The 20,676-nt window shown below is 44.6% G+C and overlaps 1 protein-coding gene and 1 pseudogene across 1 annotated transcript; one reads left to right on the top strand and one right to left on the bottom strand.

Moving 5' to 3' along the window:
- The first annotated feature begins 5,878 nt into the window (after positions 1 to 5,878).
- LOC120685271 lies at positions 5,879 to 14,802 on the top strand (annotated as a pseudogene).
- Positions 14,803 to 14,914: 112 nt separating this feature from the next.
- Positions 14,915 to 18,396, bottom strand: LOC120685272 (probably inactive leucine-rich repeat receptor-like protein kinase At5g48380). Its single transcript, XM_039967088.1, has 3 exons — positions 18,107 to 18,396; positions 16,681 to 17,616; positions 14,915 to 16,291 (listed from the first exon to the last, which is right to left on the bottom strand). Exons 2-3 carry the CDS (start codon positions 17,497 to 17,499, stop codon positions 15,296 to 15,298), a joined length of 1,815 nt encoding a protein of 604 aa, XP_039823022.1. The 5' UTR covers positions 17,500 to 17,616; positions 18,107 to 18,396; the 3' UTR covers positions 14,915 to 15,295.
- Positions 18,397 to 20,676: the final 2,280 nt, after the last annotated feature.

A 20,676-nucleotide genomic window follows, 5' to 3' on the forward strand; every position in this document is an offset into this window, starting at 1 on the left:
CTAGAGGTCCGTTCATATAGGTTAGGCCACCAGCCTATATATGTAACCCAAACACACTGTCAATGTAATCAATCTAGTATTCCCAGTTAATTAAGCATTCACCCAATTTTAGCAATATCCTAAATGTACTGTATCGATTAAAATCTGTATACAGAAGCAAAGTTACAAAAGATTGCATTAACCGAAATGCCTCTGCAAGCATGATTACAATTGTACAGTGTTGTTTGCAAGAGCTGAGTACCATGAATGCAGTGAACCATCATATGCATAAAGGAAAAGGAGGACTGTGCAAAATCTGCTTAAGGAATCGTTAAAGAGTAAAGCATGGTTATGAATGTAAGGTAGAATGATTAAATAATAAAGAAAAAGGTAAAAAAGAAGGAAGAATTAAAGTGCGCAAAATGTTTGATAGGACCAAGGAATAAAGATAAAAGTAAAATGACTGCGTAGTATTAGTATTGCTAGCTATGTTCTAGACGAAGAGCCACTACATGGTCAACAAACTTGGAATGGCTTCCTCTTCGTAGGATTATTGGAGATCCTCTCTGTCCAAATAGCTACTGTTCCTGTAAATTCTCTAACATGTTTCATACTCCCTTGGTTCCGAAATGTAGATCGTTTTGGCTTTTCCAGATTGATATGGTCAGTTTAGACGCCCTCCCATACGATTGATACGGTCAGCCTTTTGGTCTAACCTTATTGGATCTCTAAAACCTATAATTTGATCATCTTGTATAGTTAATCCTAAAAATTTCATGACGTTGGTGTGTAAAGTCAACCGGGGAAGATGTTTCTGAACATTTTAATCCTTGAAGAGATATACAACTTTATGGTTTCATGTTTTCCATTTGAAGCCATCAAGACGTACAAAATTATGTCACTAGGATTTTATAGGTTTAAGTTTAAGAACACATAAATCATTTGGATTTGTGTTAATTTGATTTACTTTTTGTCATACTTCATCCATTGGTGCTCTATAGCACCATTATTCTTCATAAAATATATGAATATAGTAAATACTACGCAATTATCAGTTCCAAGATAAAAGAAATTAGAACATTGCTCACCAATTAGACACTGCTATATAAATTCCTAGATGAAGCAAAAGTTGCCATGGCATGCCTCCCAATACTTGGCCACTAGAAAATTGTTGGTTAAAATATGGTTACGGAACCAAACATTGCAAAAGATTGCAATATATGATTAAAATCTCTATCCAAGCATGATTAAAAATGTAACGTGATGTTTGCAAACAGTTGTGTATTGGTACCATTTTGCGCTGAACCATCAAATCTAGAAAGGGAAAGGAAGAATATGCATATCAAAGGGATGATTAAAGCATAGTGAGAAAAGTAAAAGAGATGAAAGCAGGGATTACAGCGTGCCAAACGTCTCAAAGGAGGCTCGAGAGGAATAAAGAGAAAAGGACTGCGTAGTATTATGGGTACCACACTCTTTTTAGATAGGTTTGATTTTTTTTATTTAGAAAATTGCTAAAACCTTTGGATTTGAGATCCACCCTATGTTGTTTTGTTGCAAATGTACGTCCATCCCCTACTGGATCGATTCTGTTTCAAAAACCACCCAATTGCATACATACTTAATCGATTCATGCTGTTTTCATAAATTTGGAGGTACCAATGTAGTCATTATCAAAATTAGACACTTTCACAAGTATAACTCTGAAACTTTTGGTCTCCCCTCGCTCCGCTCGCGTCCTTGGGGCGACCCGGGTGGACCGCCGCTGCCGCCCCCACAGTTCTTCCACCTCCCTCCCTCCACCTCGCCACCGCCAGAGTGCCTCCGTGCGGAAGTCCGCCGGGACTAAAGGACGGCGGCGGCATGGTCTCCTCCCACGAACCTTTTCCCCCACCATTCTCTACGCTTCCCTAACTCGACAACGACCATGGCTGTGAGCTCCGGTGCCGACATCCGGCGCTACGGGCTGGTGGTGGTCAGATCCACTTCATGGTCAGCCGGATCTCCCAAGCATCTGCACCAAGTGCTCTACAATGGTCCTTTGCAAGCATCCTCCTTCCACGGTTGCACCAGCCAATTGCCGGTGATGTCTGCTTCGAGACTTTATACCTCGTAATCATCTATGTTCCTTGATTGCATTGTCTCATCAAACGCCGGGTTGCGAGATCATGATCCCCTCTCTTGGATCTCCTCGTTCTCCTCTCGCCTGTCCTCCCCCTTTGAGGATTCCTCCGCTCAAATGGCATTGGTGGCTCGTCGATTGGATCCTAGATGTACTCCATAGGTTGTCGTCTGTCGGATTCGACTTTGAGCTTTTACAGTCGCCTGTGGAATGGAGATCACTGAAGTATATAGTTTTTCGGTGGTGGCATTGTTCGAGGATAAGTGACATGCTCCCATTTTGAAGGAGTAATCCTTGACCTTGTAGCTTTGTGGTGTGTGTAGTACCATCTCCTCTCTTGCGTGTGCTGTGTGAGTTTTTGGTTGTAAAACAGCTGAACCTCATGGTTTTATGAATTTGCAAAAAGCTCAATCAATGAATTTAGGTGGGGATCCCCCCTCCCCCCCCCCCCCCCCCCCCCCCGCGCAATTCTCCTAAAAAACTCTAAAACTTTTGGGAGTTATGCCAAAAATCGAGCTTAAATATATATTGTCCCAATAAATTTTTGCTATTCAAGATTGAAGAAATCCGGCCCCTTGGGATCCTGGAAAGGCGCCTAAGGCTTTTAGTCATACAATCTCTGAGTACTAATACCACACTTCTAGCTGATTACTGGAGGCAGCGTGGAAAGGTAAAAGATTGTGTTCTGGGTGATGACAATACAAGGTATTTTCAGATGTGTGCTACTGTATGTCTTCGGAAAAATCAAATTCGAGTTCTGGACCTTGGCGATTCTCCTGTCCATTCTCATTCTGGAAAAGAGAAGATCCTTCATGATTTTTACCATAACCTGCTTGGGGTCTCCTCGACAAACAGTCTTGACAACCTGACCTCTTTACTAGCCCCCACTGCGCTTGATTCCTTCCAGAGCTCTTCTCTCATTGCTGAATGCACCCTCCCGGAAATTAAATGTGCGCTGTGGTCTATGAAAAATGATTCTAGTCCTGGACCAGACGGTTTCGGTTCAGCCTTTTTCAAACACTTTTGGGGCCTTGTAAATCCTTCTATTCTTAATCTTTTCGAGGAGTTCTATACCAATAAAGCCGATCTACAAAGATTCAACAAGTCCTATATTGTTCTCTTGCCAAAAAAAAGTTGGTGTTACTCGACCTGATCAATTTCGACCTATCTCCTTACAAGGTTGTCCTCTGAAACTTATTGCTAAAGTTCTGACCACTAGGCTGCAGCCTTTAGTCCCTCATCTCGTTCATCCTGATCAGACTGGGTTCATCAAAGGGCGGAGTATCTCAGAAAATTTTATCTATGCTGCTGAGCTTTTACAAACTTGCTATAAGCGTCGTGTCCCTGCGGTTGCCTTTAAAGCTCGACTTCAGGAAAGCTTTTGATTCTATTGAGTGGTCTGCGTTGGACCGTGTGCTGAGTGCCAAAAATTTTCCAACCAAATGGAGAGAAGGCCATTTTAACCACAGGGCAGACGGCCGTGCTCCTCAACGGCTCTCCTGGCAAATGGATAAACTGCAAGAAAGGTTTGCGACAAGGTGACCCCCTTTCTCCATATCTCTTTATTCTTGTGGCTGATGTCCTTCAACTGCTGCTCACCAGTGCTGCTACCAATGGCGTGTTTGAGCATCCAATTACCCCTGGTGCCCCTTGCCCCCTTCTCCAATACGCTGACGACACTTTAATTATCCTCAAAGCTGATGAAAATCAATTTCTTGCCTTGAAGGAGTCACTCCAAAACTTCTCTGCAGCCACTGGGCTACACATAAACTTTGAAAAAAGTACTTTCCTCCCCATTTGTGTTGATCCAGGTCATGCTAGCCACCTTGCCTCCATTTTTGAATGTCCTATCTCCTCATTCCCACAGCCCTACCTTGGCCTCCCTCTTTCCACCACAAAACTCTGCACCAGAGATTTCTTGCCTATGATCGCTGCCTCCGATAAATATCTTGCTGGTTGGAGAGGGCATCTCTTGAATGAAATGGGTCGAACCCCTTGTCACTTCAGTGCTTGCTTCTGCGTCTATCTACCACATGAGTTCGCTTCTCCTCTATAAAGGAACTACTGAATCACTAATCCAGAGGCAGCGTGCCTTCTTGTGGACTATAGAAAATAAGTGCCATGGGAGTCAATGTAAAGTTGCTTGGGATGATGTCTCCCTCCCCAAAGATAAGGGTGGTCTTGGTGTTCCAAATATGGCAAATAAAAACAAGAGCCTCCTTAAGAAGTTCCTTTTCAAATTTCACTGCGCGCCGCCTGCTCCCTGGATTGAGTGGCTCAGAAACGCTTATGGATGGAATGACAGTTTTGATTTTGGCGATGACATCGCCTTAATGACTCCAATTTGGAAAGACATTCACGATCAGCTTCCCTCCTTCAGAAATGAGACTAAAGTTTTCATTGGAAATGGTCGCATGACGGCTTTCTGGTTAGATTTATAGTTTGGTTCCGTCACCTTGGCGGACATGTTCCCTGGTTTGTATTCACATACTATGCGTCCGAATGCCTCGGTTGCTCGGGTCCTTTCTGTCTCCACCCTGCAGCTCTCCCTTCGGCCAAGATTAACTGCCACCGCGACTCAGGACCTAACTGAACTCCTGGACTTAATGGCATCTGTTCAGATCGATGAAGCCACTGAGGACAAATGCGTTCTTCGGAGTAATGGCAAAATCCCGACCTCAAGAGACCATTATCTCATTTCCTTCCAAGAGCTGCCAGATGACCCCTTCGCTCCAGCCATTTGGCAAAACTATTCTCCACAAAAGTGCAAGTTCTTCCTTTGGTTGTTAAATACGAACAGATTGAGTACAAGATTACGGCTTCTGCGCTGTAATATTCATAGTGATGGGCTTTGCTCGTTTTGCTCTCAAGAAGAAGATTGCTTCCACTTATTCATTGCTTGTCCCTGCAGTAGCAGTTTCTGGTCCTTCATCGGAATAGACGTTACATCGTTTCCCGCCTCTCTCGGAACAGATCAGCTTTGGGCAGCGAATCCCTTTTCAGAAAACAACTCTCGGATCTGCAGTACGGGTCCTTGTGTTTTATGGAACATTTGGAAATGTAGAAATGCTAAAGTTTTTCGGCATGAAGATGAAACAAACCACCTGATTTCCAGGCGTTGTAGTGAAGATCTCTCCCTTTGGTCTAATAGGTGTTCTTCTCTAACGGATCGGTCAAAACTTGAAGCTTGGAGTAGTTTCTTTCCATATAATGTAAATCATCTTTAACTTTAGGTATATAGTATAGAGCTCTCCTCTCTCCTTCTCTCCGGAGTCTGATTGTGCTCCCTGTAAATTATCTTGTATTTTGTCTCACTAATGCAATAAAAGTTCAGGCATCCTCTCACTCCTCAGGGGTGCCGTAGTTTTCCTCAAAAAAATAAATTTTGCTATTTGCAGAAAACAAAAATACTACAACACGAAGGTTGTTCGGGCGTGGCGTCAGGTACTCAGGTGAGGGGGGATCGGCAGATCGCATCACGTCCAAATTGTATTGGTCTATTGGTTGGAGGTCTCGCTAATCACGTTCTCAAACTATTTGTCAGATCGATGAACCTAATCAGCTCTTATCACGATACGCTGCGATTCTCGCTACCTGGCGGTCGATTAGCATGTGCTCCGTGCAGTTGAGTGGCCTGTGTTTAGTAAATGAGGGGGCAGGGTGACATGGAACTTTTGCTTTCTAGACCTGGGTACGCGATGCGCCCTGTTTCAGCCATGTTATTAAAGCTCTCGGCATCGCCATCAATCATTTTACTACATTAGAAGGCTAGCTGCTTCTGCCTACGCCACGTGCTTTCTGCTTTTCTACCAGGTACGCCCTGTTTCACCGATCTAGCTAGTGTCTAGGTTTCCGCTGCAATTTCAGTCGTCAGTCTGAATGTAGCACCCGGCTTCTCACGATCAAGCAGAGCTACATGCCAGCACTCCGCAGGGTAACACTAACACCAGCCCCCACTTCGCCAACACTCGCGGCGACGAGCGGTTCTGCAGGTCAATACTGGAAGTTGCTTCACATGATCCGATCGAGCTGCTTTCAGTAGCTCCAGAGGGGGGTCACCACCAGCTTTCGCAGCTCAATCACGTCGAATCGGTACGCGATCTGAACAAACTACGTCCTGGATTGGACAATTCAGAAGAAGTACTAATTCTAGGTGACACATTTAGGCTATTTGTTCGAAAACAGTTTTTCTTAAGGCCATCGTTTTGCACCATCGTTTTGCATTGTGACAGATTGCTGGTGACGGTACATCAACCACGGCCAGTTCGCCAGTACAGATGGACGGGCGTCTCCTTGATGCTGCCACAACTGGGGACGCGGTGACAATGAAACACTTGGCCCTGCATAACCCGACCGTGCTGCTTGGAACAACCCCAACGGGGAACACCTGCCTCCACATTTCCTCCACCCATGGCCACCAGGGGTTCTGCATGGATGCCCTGGCCCTGAACCGGTCTCTCCTCTCCGCTGTCAACGCAGATGGGGAGACGCCACTCCTCACCGCAGCGGCGAGTGGCCACACCAGCTTAGCTTCGTTCCTTCTCAGGTGCTGCCGTGATCTCCAGCTGAGCGAGGCAATCCTGATGCAAGACAAAGATGGGTATAATGCCTTGCACCACGCCATCCAAAGCGGCCACAGGGAGCTCGCGCTGGAGCTGATAGCCGCAGAGCCTGCCTTGTCGGAGGCTGTGAACAACAAAGACAAGTCACCCATGTTCATGGCAGTCATGAGAAACTACGAGGATGTCTTTGAGAAATTATTGGAAATTCCGGGCTCTGCTCATGGAGGAACTGCGAACTACAATATTCTGCATGCTGCCGTGAGAAATGGCAATTCAGGTGAGATGTGCGGCATGGTGTATATATCATACTACTATACAAATTACGGCAGCGATTTGTGTTTTACCACCCCATCATTAACTAATTACGGTACACAAATTTCATCATTTCATGGTGCGCTAAAAAGATTGATCGTCGTCTTTACTCTTTACTGCCTTGATCTACAGCTATCGCTAAAAAGATTGTGGAGACACGTCCAAGTCTGGCCAGAGAAGAAGATAGGTGTGTTCACAGCACTCCAATGCATCTGGCCGTCATTTGGAACAAGATTGACGTGCTAAGAGTGTTGTTGGAACATGATCGGTCTTTGGGGTATATGTTAGTATTGATCTCCACCGGGCCAGTCCAACGACTGGGCCAACCTTGACTCGCGTCCTGATCGGGGACGCCCAGCCCAAGATGAGGCTGGTGGGCCCCCGTCGCGCAGCCCTATAAAGTGGAGGTGGGATTAGAGGCTCAATGCATGAGGTTTGCCCCGTCACTGTTCCCCACCGTCCAAACCCTAGACCGATAGAGAGGGGGCGCTGTGGCGACGGGAAGCTCCACTGGCGACGCACCATCGCCATCGAGCATGCTGGACTCCGACCCTGCACCAGCCTACGACGCCGTCGTCACTGCTTCGGCTGCCTGCGTCTATGGCGGCGCCATTGCGATGGGCAACAGCAGCAAGGTATTTCCTCTACAAGAAAGTTCATTTACCCCTCGATCCACTGCTAGTCGATCCAAAACGATTTAACATTGGTATCAGAGCCGAGCAAGAGGCAAGATCGAGACGGGAAAAGTATGATTCAATCACGAATCGAAAGAAATCAGTCAGAGGAAAAGAAGAGATCAAACTCGATCTATAACCCTAACCCTAGCAAAGCAAAGAGGAAAGGCGCGGCGTGGCTTCTAGGGCCTCACCGCCGGCTAGAACGCCGGCTACCGCCGCGCGCAGAGCCTCAGTGACGCCAGCTTACCGGCGCATCACCGCCATCGGGCGGGAAAGGAACCCGAGCCGCCGCCGTCCGGTTGCACCGCGCGTGCGGGCTTCCGGCAAAGGGCACTGCTCCCAGGCCGCTCGACGGCGGCGCACTCCCACTCAGGAGAGCGCGCGCACTGGCGAGGGGGCCGGTGGCGGCGCCTCCATCCTCTCCGGCCGCCATGAGTGGCCACTGCTCTGGGAAAGAAGAGGGCAGAGAGAAGAGAAAGGGGGCTCGGGGCCACCGGCGATGGCGCGGCGGCTGGACCGGGTGGCGCGGTGGCGTGAGGGCCAGCGGCGGCGCCGGCCGTTCCCCTCCGGCGAGCCGCATCGGCCGCCGCCGCTCGGGTCCGAGAAAGAAGAGGGGGAGACGAAGCAAAGAAGAGGTAGAGGCAAGACAGGCTCGCTCCAGGGTCGCCGGCCTTGTACCGGTGGACGGACCTGGCGGCGCGCCGGCGAGAGAGCCGCCGCCCGGTGCCGGCGTCCACTCTGGACAGTAGAAAGGGAATGATTGAAATGAAGCTAGGGTTACGGGGGAGGAGCCGGCCGCCGGTTTTGGTCTAGCGAGAAAGCCGGATGGCCATCCGATCAAGATGGACGGCCAGGAAAGGATAGCGGCCAACGGGCCGACTTCTGGCCCAGGCGAGGCGCTCTTTTCCCAGCCCAGGCCCAGGCTGCCGCCTGGTGCCCGGGTGACCGTCCGAGCGGGCCGCCAAGCGCGCTGGCAGGAGCGCTGCTGGGCCGAGCCGAGCTGAGAGTTTCGGCCACTGGGCTGAAATGATTAGAGTTTGTTTTCTATTTTTTTTCAGAAGCAATTTTGAATACTAGTTTGATGAATTGATCTCTATTCAAGTTTTCACCAACATGTATTTTGTTTAGAGAGAGAAAAAATGAGAATAGTAATGCTTATGAATATAATTTTTTTTTCATGTTTTCACTGCAAAGTAAAAGTTTCATCCTCTATTTAAATTGGAACCAACGGGAAAATTTAAATAGAGGAGTAGAAAGATATTGTTAAATTATGATATTGTTATTTTCTGACCAACGTTGATGATAACAATATTATGATTTTTCATTATGAGTTTAAAGTTCAAGAACCAAGCACGGAGAGAGATAAAAGAGTTGCTTCCAAAAGAAAGAAAAGTTTTCCGCTGCAATAAAGAAAGACCAGCTCAGATGAGTTTTTCCTTGTGGGAAAAGGCCGATTTAAGTTTAAGGTTAAGAAAAGCTTCCGCTGTTGTAAGTGTCAAGTTGAGCATTAGTTTGCTCTTAAAAGAAACAAAATTTAAAGTTTATTATGATGTTGTCATTTTCTGACCAAAGTTGATGATGGCAATATTATAATTTTTATTCTAGTTATGTGTTCTATTTCTGCCCAACGGTGATATAGACTTGAAAGTAAAGGAAAGTTGTATATTTTAATTTTGACCAACGTTAAATTAAAACATACAATTCTTCCAGTAGAGATAAATAAGTAAAGAGAAGCTGATTTCGTTAAACGCTACAAATAAAGTTTTGAGGTTACTCAGCTATAGTTGAGGTTAAGAAAGAAAAGTGCTTGTTCCATTCTGACTTTTAGTTGATATGGAAAAGAGATGCAACTGTTTTCGAAAAGTTTTTGGTTTCTCTCACTAAAGTTTTGCGAATATTGTAATTCGTTAAATTTTCTGATTAAATTGGAACCAACGGGAAGATTTAATCAGAAAATAAAGTATATATGCATGTTTTAGTCATTGTGACCAAAGTTTCTTCGTCCTTCAACAACAGTAAGGATAATGGTTGAAATGAGTTTGACGCATGTTCAATTTGACCAACGTTGAATTAAACATGTGTTACCAATACATTTAAAGTTTATTACCGCAAGTCGGAAAAGTTTTGGCACTTGTGCCATTCATATCCTGCATGACAGGGAAAGTTTTTGTGATGACTCACGTGCGACATGAGTATCACATAAAAGTGAAGAAATCTATGGGAGCTTTTAAAGTTATTCCAACAATTCCCACGCACTACTATAGTGGCATGTTGGATAGTGACTTGAAAAGAATCGAAGGACAAAAGAAAGTTGTATGCTAACCAATATTGCAAGAATGACTAGCAAAAGTATAGAAAAATGAAGAAATTGATGAGTACTTGAAAGTGCAACAAATCAAGAACTCTGAAGAGCTCTTGAAAAGAAACGAGGAAATAATACTCCCACTATTTTGTATGACTTGGTCATATGAATAAAGTTCTAGTAATGAAATGCTCCTCGTTCACAAGTGTTAAAAATAGTTTCGAAATTATGGCATCAAAGTTTGTGCCATATTTCGAGGGGGAGAAAGATTAGAAAGACAAGAAAAATTAAAGTTTTAGAAAGAATTTCCCCGCAAAGTTAAATGTGATGCATTTTAAAAGCAAAGATGATCTATTAAAGTGAATATGACCGACCAAAAAAGGGAGTACAACAGTCATAATGTTGATATCCCAACCATAAAAATAAGCAAGATTCTTAGAGTTTTTCAGCTCTAAATAGGAAGAAAAGAAAGTTGAGCCTCAAAGCATCCGAAAGAAAAGGTGGTGCTTAAAGCAAGGTGGTGCTTAAAGCATTTTTCTCAAAAATATCCGAAAGAAAAGGTGGTGCTTAAAGCAAGGTGGTGCTTAAAGCACCCTTTGAGGCTTGTAAAGAACAAACCCAAACAAAAGCTCGAAGATATTCCATCTTTACAATAGATGGGATAATCTGGGGGAGTGAGTATGCAAAGAACTTAGGCTTGAAGAGAAGTGAGACTGTATGTTCACTCCTATGATTCAAGCACTACAATTGTCTCATCATATGTTGAGGTGTTGATTGAATGACAGAAATTGAGGTGTCTCATTCATCGAGGTGGCAAGAAGCCATAAAAGATGTCATGAGACCTAAAAGTTCCAAATTTATTTTGGAACATGGAATAAGTTTCTAATGGAGCCAAGACAGTAGGCTATAATGGGTCTATAAGATTGAAACGTGACTCCGGAGGGATCATGAAAAGTTACTAAGCACGACTTATGGCAAAAAGTTTTGTGCAAAGAAAAGAATAAGTTATAATGAGACATTTTATTCAGTCTCATAAAAGGATTCTTTTAGAATCATAATGCAATTAATGGCATATTGCTTTTAAATTGCATCAGATGGATGTTAGAGCAATATCTCCCGACAGAGATTTGCACAAGAAAGTATATACATGACATAACCAAATGGTTTTGTTGTGAAAAGAAAAGAATATTTAGATACCACTTGATGATATTAGATCATAGAATAGTAGTATCTAAAGTTTTATGAGAACAAAGAAAAGTTGGGTTTAAAGTAAAGGCCAATGCAAAATGACAATTTGCAAATATGCAAAATTCAAAAGACGGGAAATTCTTTTCCTGAAAAGATTCAAAGAAGGTTATTTTGACCTCTAGTTTTGATAAGAATAATCTCGGTAAAGAATCATTCGCTCTAGGAAAGGAAATTCACCGGAATAAAAGAAAAAGGGGATATCAGGACTATCGCAGAAAGCATATTAAGAAAAGAGTTCTAAAGATATATAATATGCATGCGAGTAAGCCTACGCCTGTCCTATTATCAAGGGTAATAGTTTTGGAATTTTCAGAATTCCAGGAACCGTTATATGATCGATCAAAAGAAAAAGGTTCCATGTGCTTCAGCTGTTGGAAGCAAAATTAGTGCTAAAAATAATTTACCCTGACATAGTGCAAGTATCCGGGACATTTTGGCAGAAGTCCAGTCCAGCAATAGATCACTGGAATGGAGTTATAGAATGTTTTGCAATTTTGCAAAATATTGTCAGCCTCATGCTAAGTAAGAAAGGAACATGTACTCTCAAAAGGATGTGAGTAAAAGGAATTAAGTTTCGGCGAGATGTTTAGTGAAGCCCACAGTAGTAGCTAAAACTCGCGCTTGGAGTTTTATTGTGGAAAAGCTCCAAAGCAAAATAGTTGTGATTCATGGGTTGTGTACCCAAAGTTTGGCATTATAAGAGGCTACAGGACAGGCAAAATGGTTAAGAAAATCATTACCCGGAATTGATAATGGTAGACAACAGCAATATACCATTCGAATGTTTTCACTCCTATGGCAACATGTTAAGTGTGCTGCCAAACACATTAACAATGGCTTATATGTTGCAAAGGAGAAAATCCAGAATCTTATGAAATCATGGAGCACCAAAGTATCAAACTAGTGTTTGCGGATCCGCTTACCGAAAGGCCTACCGCCCAAGTCGACATGGGTTTTACGGGAGGCCTATGATTTCTGGATTACTAAAGGGCCCAAAGAAAGGTTAAGGTCTTGTTTCAATACAGAAAGTTGCATTGTGGCTGTTAAGTCTGACGGTAACTAATAACTGTCATGATGAGGCACGCCCTACATACTGATCTGCAATGAGATGAGACCAATAGCAAAGCGACTAAAGAGAAAGTAAAGAGTTAAGTTCAAATTGAGAAATTTTAAAGTACAAAGGTGAGATCAAGGGGGAGAATGTTAGTATTGATCTCCACCGGGCCAGTCCAACGACTGGGCCAACCTTGACTCGCGTCCTGATCGGGGACGCCCAGCCCAAGATGAGGCTGGTGGGCCCCCGTCGCGCAGCCCTATAAAGTGGAGGTGGGATTAGAGGCTCAATGCATGAGGTTTGCCCCGTCACTGTTCCCCACCGTCCAAACCCTAGACCGATAGAGAGGGGGCGCTGTGGCGACGGGAAGCTCCACTGGCGACGCACCATCGCCATCGAGCATGCTGGACTCCGACCCTGCACCAGCCTACGACGCCGTCGTCACTGCTTCGGCTGCCTGCGTCTATGGCGGCGCCATTGCGATGGGCAACAGCAGCAAGGTATTTCCTCTACAAGAAAGTTCATTTACCCCTCGATCCACTGCTAGTCGATCCAAAACGATTTAACAGTATGTAGTCACCTCGGATTACGGTACCCCTCTCCTTAATAGTGCTGCATATCGAGGCCAACCTGGGGTTGCTCGAGAGCTTCTTAAACATTGCCCAGATGCTCTGTACAGAAGAAGGAATGGCTGGACATGTCTGCACGACGCTGTATGGTATGAAAAGACTGAGTTCGTAGAATTTGTCCTGGGTCTGCCACAACTCCGTAAACTCGTAAACATGCCAAATTCAAACGGAGACACTGCTCTCCATCTGGCAGTCGAGAGGTGCAATCCACGATGGTCGCTGCTTTACTGCTTCACCAAGACATAGACGTTACAGTTCTTAACAACATAAATCAAGCAGCAACCTGGAAATTATCTGGTGCCTACACCAACGCCAAGACTTTAAACTGGGTACGTATTTTTCTCAGTACGTTGTTAGTTTACACAACACAAACAAGCACTAAGAAAAAATAATTCTGAAGAGGATTTTTGAACTGTTTGAAATCAACGGTGACAATAAACTTTTTAGTCTGGTCTTGCAGCTCACAACGAACGTTGCCTCAGCGGCTGGTCTTGCATGGCAACGACTAGTCTGGTGGGGTAACGGTGGGCTCCTGTTCTTGGGAGGGAGGCTTAGGTTATGGAGATTTTCGGGCGAAAGCCTTGCTTGGCATTGGCCAAGGTCGATAATGGTGACGTCTTTGGCATCACTTTCCTCGTTGGAGGCATTATCGTGTGGTCTTCCACCTCCTAGACTTTTCTTTTGGTTGAAAAACATAAGACCGTCGGTCGGCGATGGCGGCGTCTGCGGATGTCGCGTCCTCCTTGAAGGCATTGTTACGGAGAAAACCTTCCTCCCTTTTTCTGGTTGCTTTGCGCTGCATGGTGATGCTTCCTTTTTACCGCTGTTTGAATTCTCGGTGGTTGTGGTGGCAGTGGTGTGGGTCTTTTTTGTTGGTCACTTCTGTCATCTGAGTGTGTTAGTTGTTCTTTTTTATGTTGTAAGTTCTCCTTCTCTATTAATACATGCCTGGCAAATTTCTTGCCGGTTGCTTTTCAAAAAAAAGAACATTTTAGTTTCCAAGGACACTTCCGATTACGAAAATGGTTATTACATATGTAGTCTAATGTGGTTCTATCGTTTTAAGGAATACATTGTCCAGGGTGGCTTGGAAGAAGTCAGCCATACTTCCATAACATTGTAGGCTTCTTTTTCTAACAATCCAGTGTAGCACTGTAACTGGATGAGAACACCACTGAAAAAGACAGTTACACCAACCTCGCAGTGATGTAGATTTTCATTGCGTTAATATTTGTTTGAATTTATGCAGAATGAAGTGTCAATGCTTATGTTGAAAGCTGATCCTCAAATTGAAACTTCTATTTATAATCTCCTCAAGGAAGCCAAGGATAAAGTGACAGAGATATCCAAGAAAGATATCAAGTCACTGACTCAAACTTACACAGGCAACACCTCCCTAGTTGCAATCCTCATCGCAACAATTACTTTTGCTGCTGCATTCACTTTACCTGGAGGATATAGCATTGATGCTGGAAACGAGGGGCTTCCTATCATGGCAAGAAAGTTTGCATTTCAAGCATTCTTGATCTCTGACACCATAGCAATGTGCTCCTCACTTGTTGTTGCCTTTGTATGCATCATTGCAAGGTGGGAGGATCTTGAGTTCTTGCTTTACTACAGATCTTTTACAAAGAAGCTTATGTGGTTTGCTTACATGGCGACCACCACGGCGTTCGCAACTGGTTTATACACAGTTCTGGCTCCTCATCTCCAGTGGTTGGCCATTGCGGTTTGCGTCCTGACGGGTTTATTGCCAATTGTTACTAAGCTGCTAGGTGAATGGCCCATCTTGAAACTGAGATTTCGGCTGGGTCGGACATTCAAGTCTGAGCTGCTTGACATGGTCTAATCTCTCTGCCTTATGTTATATGTGCCAACTACTTTCTTATTATTTGATAAAGAAACAAGTTTATGTTGCATGAGCTTCGGCTGATGATTTTATTTTGGTAGTGCGAAACTCCGTGAAATGCATGTACTAAAATTCTCGCAACTCCACAATTGATCGCCATAGGTTTGGAACATTTGAAACTAGGAAGGAATATGAAACATTAATAAAAATGCTACATGAAAGGCCACAAAACTACAGTCAAATGACCGATCAACATTGTTTCACATTACTAAAGTTATCGCTACAACTAAAATTAGGACAATGATACAACTAAAATTGTTTGACATATTACAACCAAGACATACCAGTCCCGAAGATACAAGGCAAAGGATATACAGAACATGAACATCACAAATTGGTACAAATGTTCCAACCAAGTGGCATATCCTAGAGCTTGCTAATGGTTGGTCAGTAGTGCAGGAAGCTGAAAAGATACAGAGTGATGCTTTCGTACTGACCTAATTATTCAAGTTACAACAACTCCTGCAATCTTTGGTATCCCACAAGCAATTGCCCATTCAACTAGTTTGCCACAATAAGCTCATCTTCAGGATCAACAATTTGAGGTTGCATTGTCAACTCATCATCAGCTGCGCTGAAATGATACTTCTCTCCAACAGCTCTCAGAAGCTGGTAAACTTCAAACATTGTAGGCCTTTCCTTCGGAGAAGAAAGCACACAAGAGCATGCAACCTTCATGCATTGAAGCAGCTCAGCATCGTTGTCCTTCCCAATCAAGGACTTGTCAACTGCATCCTGAAGTATAGAGTTGTTTGATAGGTAAGTTATCCAATCCACCAAACTAGCTTTGAAGTTCTCTGGGGCATTTGACACATGTGTGGGCTCTTCACCAGTAACAAGTTCAAGCAAGACAACTCCAAAGCTATAGACATCCCCTTTTGGAGTGGCCACAAGGGTGCGTGCATACTCAGGAGCTACATACCCAAAGTCACCAAACTCACCATTGACAAATGTGCTCAGGTGGGTATCAATGGGATTCATAAGCCTTGCCAACCCAAAATCAGAAATCTTAGGCTCATAGTCACCATCGATCAATATGCACTTGGAACTAATGTTCCTATGAAGAATGCGGGGATTACAACTGTGATGAAGCCATGCCAATCCTCTAGCAGTCCCAATGGCAATTTTTAGCCTTAGTGACCATTCTAAAGCCTTTGTGTCATTATTTTGTTGGTGTAAATGATCATAAAGAGAACCCTTGGGCATGTATTTGTACACCAAGAGCCTCTCCTTCTTGGCAATGCAGTATCCCAAAAGAGGGACTAAGTTACGTTGCCTTACACTTCCCAGTGTTGACATTTCAGATGTGAACTGGCTCTCTGAATGCTGAGTGTCCTGCAGCCTCTTGATGGCAAGGAATGAACCATCTGGGAGTATTGCTCTGTACATAGTTCCTGATCGACCAGTTCCAATAATGTTTTCCTTTGTAAAATCGCCTGTTGCTTTCATAAGATCATTCAACTTCATTTTTGAAACCGATTTCTCAAACATCGATACCTAAATGACCAAAACAAATGTGACAATTCAGCAAACCGGAGCACTCATCTTAAGTAAATATGAGAAATGAAAAAATTAGCATGAAATTAATTCTAAGTTTCTAATATTTGTTAGACATCCCTACTCATAAAAAACAATATAGCTTATAATTTGGATTGCAGGTATATTCACTAATTAGCCTACATACAGCCCAACATGGTAATTAGACAAAAGATGTTAATAGGAATCCCAAACTAAAGTCATGATTAGGCTAAAATACACTGGAGAATCAAGGGACAAAGTTGTATTGTTAAGGACAATGGCGTATCAGCGTTGTTATCAACTAAACTGTTATTTAAGATACAGATGATAGACTATAGACTGTCATATATTATGGAATCAAAACATACCTTCACTCCTTTTGCTCCCTTAATACTCTTGGCCCACTTATTTTCTTCTACATCCTTTTCCTTCTTCTTGGCAGGCATTTTCCGTAAGAGAATGAACAAAATAACAGCAACAATTATTAAAGTTATAACTGCACCACCAACAGCAGAACCCACAATTACCCCCGTTCGACCGCTTGAAGTGGCAGTGCAATCATTGCTCAGAGGTCTCCCGCAAAGGTCCTGATTTGCAAAATTGGAGGGTGGAAATTTGCTCAAAGATGAAGGAATCTGCCCTGACAACTGATTGTCGGCAACATTAAACTGTGTCAGGCGACCAAGGGCAGCAAGCTGACCTGGGAGCGTTCCAGTCAATTTGTTATGCTGTAAATTGACAGCATTGAGATAGGTACAGTTAGCTAGCGCCTCTGGTATCTCCCCTGAGAAGCTATTATATGACAGATCAAGGCTTGTAATGTATTGCAGCTGCTTCGAGATATCAGCCGGGATCGGGCCGGTAAGGCTGTTGCTTGAGAGATCCAATGAAGTCATGCTACTACAATTCTCAAGTCCATCAGGGAACCCACCCTTAAGACCCATGCTGCCAAGGTGAAGAGAAAGAACCTTGTTTTCATTGGGATTCCAGCAGTCCACGCCTCTAAATCCACATATGGATCCCTCAGTGTGGTTATTGAATGTCCAGTCTAACTTGTTGCTGGGGTCAATTGATGCTTTCACCCTTCTCAGGCATTCAATGTCACTTACTGAGCCATAGCAAAGCTGACATAGCATAGAACAGAGGAGTACTGTGAGAAGCGCAGCGCGGAAATGCCTCGCAGCCATCTTGGTGTTGGTGTCGTCTACTTCCCGAATGCTTCCACCATCCAGAGTTAGTTAGTCACAAATCACAATGACTGCTCGGTGCCCAGAGGGATAGGAGAGTAGTATCAGCGAGATAACCTGCAGATGCCAAAGAGCATACCAAGTTTAGCAAATAATTTTACAAATCACAGCATATCTGATTAGCCAAAACACTGACATGTTCCACACATCAGTACATCACTATCATCCAGACTTATATAAGATACACGAGGCCAGGGGAACGAATGGCATCAGGAATGTCAAAACATGAATCCTGAAACCAAATATCTCGATTCTGGCAGGTAGCTACCAGACTAAGTTTGCCACTAAGCGCAGCTAGAGAAGGCATGCACACAACGACCAACTTGGGCGCTCGCCATGGTCAACAAGTAGCAGAACGCAATCAGACCGCACTAAAAATGACCTCGTTTACACAGACGGGACGGGATCCCCCCGCGCTACCATTTCGATCCGATGGCTCGCAGCAAAGCGCGAAACAGGACGAACCAGCAGCTGCGGTAGGGAGTCGGTGGGGACACGGACAGCAGCGGGAGTCTGACCGAGAAATGGTGGAGCGCCGGGAGCCTACCTCCGCGTTCCGCCGCCGAATCCCCGCCTCAAGCAGCCCGTCGTCGACCCGAGCGGAGCCCGCCGTCGATCTCGCCGCGGATCAGGCGGCGGCTCGGGCTCGCGCGGATCCCCGCCGCTAGAATGGACGTGGGCGTCGGTCCCTCCCGGCGGCGAGGCGAGCGGGTCGGTCGCCGCGGAGTGGGGTCGGGTGGGGGGGCCGTGGGGCGGTGGCGTGATTCGAGGGTTTGGACCGTGGACTGGACTGGGGAAGTGGGGGAGTGTGGAGACTGGGGAGACCCGAGGCCGAGGGAGAGGAGGAGGGGCAGTTTCGTCACTCCGTTTGAGCTGCTGCTGACTGCCACTGCCACTGCCAGGCCAGGATGATTTTGTTTGACTGCAGACGGCTGGGCCCGTTTGAAGAGGGCATGGCAGGCCCAAAAGTTTCACACGTGGGCTTTCTCCCCCAATAGTACACACTACGGAGGCACACATTCAAGGTAATCGGGTCAACTAGATTATGATTTGACTCTTCTTCCTCCTCTCCTACAGTAGAGAGCGGCGGAAGCCAGGCGTTTTCTCCATCCGGTCGATCTGCTCGCTTCCCCCTCCTCTCTGGCTACCTCCTGGCGTCGGAGAGGGAGGGGAAGCCGGATCTCCCGTGTTCTGCGCATAGTTTAGGCATAGGTCTATAGTTTAGATGCTAAATAACTCATCTTATGGAGGGTCTGCTTCATGGGATGTTTGGTTTCTTCTCCGTCGGCGATGGCGTCTGCTGCGAGTCCGATGTGGCGAAGCTTTTGTTCCTCCAGGGCGTTTCCGGCGGCTTCGGTTCTTCCGGTCGGCTTGTGAGTCTTTGTTCCTCGTGGGTGCTTCCGATGGACTTGTGAGGAGATCTTTTGCTTCCCCATGAGCTCCTCTGTTGTTGTCCTTGTTGGAGGTGGCTTGGTCTTGGCGGTAGCCGATGTTTGTGTGGTGATTGCCGAGGCTATTATCTTCGGAGATCTTGACAGCGACGATGGTTCCCATGGTGACATTCTATGCGCCGATGTTTTGATCTTCTGTGTGCTTTCTTGTGCTCTCGGCGTCTACAACGGCAACGGCAGCGTCGACTTTGTCACCAATGACATGACTTTTGGTCAGAGGAGTCTTGTTGGGTTCTTTTCTTACTCCTTTGTCTATGTCGCGGATGACCTCGCCGGCGTCGATATTTGGAGTTTAGTTTACCAACACGAGAAATCGGATTGGTTTTCATCTTCGACCGCTTCTGGTGGTTTACCACCCACCGCCTGGGGTGGTTTGTTGTGCGGTGTGCCGGGGTTGTTGGTGATTGAAGCGCCAGATCCCTTGCTGTCTGGCGATGTTAGGCCTGTTCGTTCAGCGTCCACAGGACATATTGGTGTCCCCAATGTACTATTTATGGTGCCATTGGAAATTTCTGATATCCTTCGTCGGGAAGGTGGTCGGCTTCACGGGCGGCAGCTTCGACCGTCGCGACGGGGCAACCGGGAGGGGCTTACAAGGACTTGGTTGTAATTTGTTTTATTTTCAAAGTTGATGTAAACTACCAGAATTTTATATAAAATATATTCCCGGTTTCTCAAAAAAAAACTAGATTATGATTTGCTGGCTAACCACACATGACCACAAAGCAACCTTGTGCCCTTGTAGTCTTCTAGAGCTTTGGATGAGGTTTTCCTCTTCTTAACACGTAACGTTAGTTTTCTTGGCGGTTAAAATACTAATAAATGTGTGTGTGAGTGTGAGTGTGAGTGTGCGCGCGCTCATGTTTGGTATATATGCAGGCAAACAACCAGACAACAATGGTGAAGCGTTATCCTCTTCTACCAATCTCTGTGATTTAAATCGCCCATAACTATATGATACAAAATCTAAAGGGATGTTAGCAATAAATTTAACCGTCTTTCTTATTGTTTTTTTAATCTCTTTCTTATTATTTGCGCTCAACTATAGCATAACTTGAAATATGAGATGAACTTTTATATTAACCAATACTTGGGTTCCATCAAACCCAACAGAATTTCCCAATTTCAATTAATGCTAACAAGTTACACTCATTTCACCATGCCAAAAATGATCCTCTTTTGCTAACTCGCATTATCTTGACACCTACTTATTTTAAAACTATTTATTTCAGTTTGAGTTATGGATGGCTTCCATGAAACCAAAACTACATCCATTGAAACCATTATAGAAGGCTGCACAATAGTCAAATTTATCCATGTATTTCACAATATTAAATAATCTCTCTATTCATTCCCATCATTAGATTATAGTCATGTGTACATCATCTCTGAACATTGGCCGTGTTTGGTTAAATTTTTCACCCTACTTTGACCACTGATTTAGAGTATTAAATGAAGTCTAATTACAAAACCACCTCCACAACCCCCGTGTAAATCGCGTGATTAGAAGATGATTACTGTAGCATCACTGTAGCAATCATCAATTAATTACCGTCATTAGATTCATCGCGAAAAGTTACACCCGTCCCTGAAAAGGTTTTGCAAATAGACTTTATTTAGTACTCCATGCATACGAGATTTTCTTCTCGAAAAACGTGCGCGAAAT

This window comes from Panicum virgatum, chromosome 8N, assembly GCF_016808335.1.
Source record: "Panicum virgatum strain AP13 chromosome 8N, P.virgatum_v5, whole genome shotgun sequence".
NCBI lineage: Eukaryota > Viridiplantae > Streptophyta > Magnoliopsida > Poales > Poaceae > Panicum > Panicum virgatum.

Coding starts and splice junctions, on each gene's coding strand:
- LOC120685272 (XM_039967088.1), bottom strand. CDS start 17,499: ATGGCTGCGAGGCATTTCCGCGCTGCGCTTCTCACAGTACTCCTCTGT. Junction 16,292..16,680: donor AGGGAGCAAAAGGAGTGAAG/GTATGTTTTGAT, acceptor TTGGTCATTTAG/GTATCGATGTTTGAGAAATC.